The sequence below is a fragment of the Mastigoproctus giganteus genome, chromosome 10 (genome assembly GCF_048544385.1).
Source record: "Mastigoproctus giganteus isolate SK-2022 chromosome 10, ASM4854438v1, whole genome shotgun sequence".
NCBI classification, from domain to species: domain Eukaryota; kingdom Metazoa; phylum Arthropoda; class Arachnida; order Uropygi; family Thelyphonidae; genus Mastigoproctus; species Mastigoproctus giganteus.
In genome coordinates, this window is record NC_143584.1 from 13615475 (window position 1) to 13616982 (window position 1508).

The following is a 1508-nucleotide window of genomic DNA, read 5'->3' on the forward strand; positions in this document are numbered from 1 at the left end:
AAATTCACGATAGAGGGATTCTTTAAATGTGCACGTCTTTTTATGATTAACCAAATTCCTTAACACCTAAAATTCCATTATTATTAATCATTTATTCTTTTCGATTTACTTTCTTTGAATTAACTTCTATACCGTTTAAAAAATTAATTTAAAAAATCGGACACCCTGAAATTAAAATAAGCAAAACGTTTTTAAGTAGTAAAATCTTAAAACGACATATATGGAGGAATGACGATGTTCCTGTAGATTTAAAATGATTTCTTTTTCAATTCGTTTTGCAGGATTATCAAAAACAATATTTTTAAAGAAAGAAAATATTTCTAATTTTTGAAGAATAGTAAAATATTTCATCTTAATTAAAGGATAATTGTTGTATAATATAATATATTATCAAATGTATTATACAACCATTAAAATAACACAAACCTGTTAGATTAAGGTGGGATAATGATTATATAATACATGATCAAAACCATTTTTGAATTTATATTCCATATCGGGTGAAACGGATTTCATAAGATGGTAATATGTAAGTCGCTCTTTAAATTGGCATTATACAATATACTAAAATTCAGGCTTTTTTTCAGTCAAACAAAAATTAAACCTCAAAATGAACGCACAGATTGATCCGCATAGTATTCAGTTAACCACGGGGAAAATATTTGTAAGCTCATGTCACATGCATCTTCCCAAAAGTTAGAAGATAAAATTAACATAAAAATCAGGTAACTTACAAAACAAAATAATTTTTCAGAATAAAATAAAAATTATTTATTTTCAGAATTAAAAATATAATGTTATGGTCATAGAGAATAATTATCCAATGTTTAACAAATATCACATGAAAACTCTTGTTGTAGAGTACTGTCACAAACATATAATCCAGTTTACATAATGTGCAACAAGTTTGTATGATGGCATGCGGTACTCCCTGCAGTCCCGACTGGCTACAGTAGTATTGACCAATCAGCACTCACAACGTTTAATCTTCCCATCAAGTTTTGGAAGAGTTGACTTGTTTATCGCTTATAAATAGATCTGAATTTGCTACCTTCAATTCACTTTGGTTTTAGAAGTTCCAGGACTGTTACATCGTTATGGCTCGTACTAAGCGAACCGCACGTATGTCCACAGGAGGAAAGGCCCCGAGGAAGCATATAGCGACGAAAGCGGCTCGCAAGAGTGCCCCTACTATAGCTGAAGTGAAGAAACCCCATTGTTACAGACCAGGGCCCGTTACTCTTCGAGAAATTCATCGTTACCAGAAATCAACGGATCTTCTAATCAGTAAGGTTGAATTTCAGCGCCTCGTTCGTGAGGTAGCCCAGCAATACACAACTGATCTTCGCTTCCAGTGTGCTGCCATCGATGCCCTACAAGAAGCTAGCGAAGCTTACTTAGTGGGGTTGTTCGAAGACACCAACTTGTGTGCAATCCATGGCAAGAGGGTAACCATCACGCCTAAAGATATTCATCTGGCTAGACGGATTCGAGGAGAACGTGCTTAA

General features: G+C 33.8%; 1 protein-coding gene across 1 annotated transcript; it reads left to right on the forward strand.

Annotated features, from left to right (window-relative positions):
* The first annotated feature begins 1097 nt into the window (after nucleotides 1-1097).
* Nucleotides 1098-1508, forward strand: LOC150078741 (histone H3.3 type 1-like). Its single transcript, XM_090383495.1, has one exon. It carries the CDS (start codon nucleotides 1098-1100, stop codon nucleotides 1506-1508), a length of 411 nt encoding a protein of 136 aa, XP_090239621.1.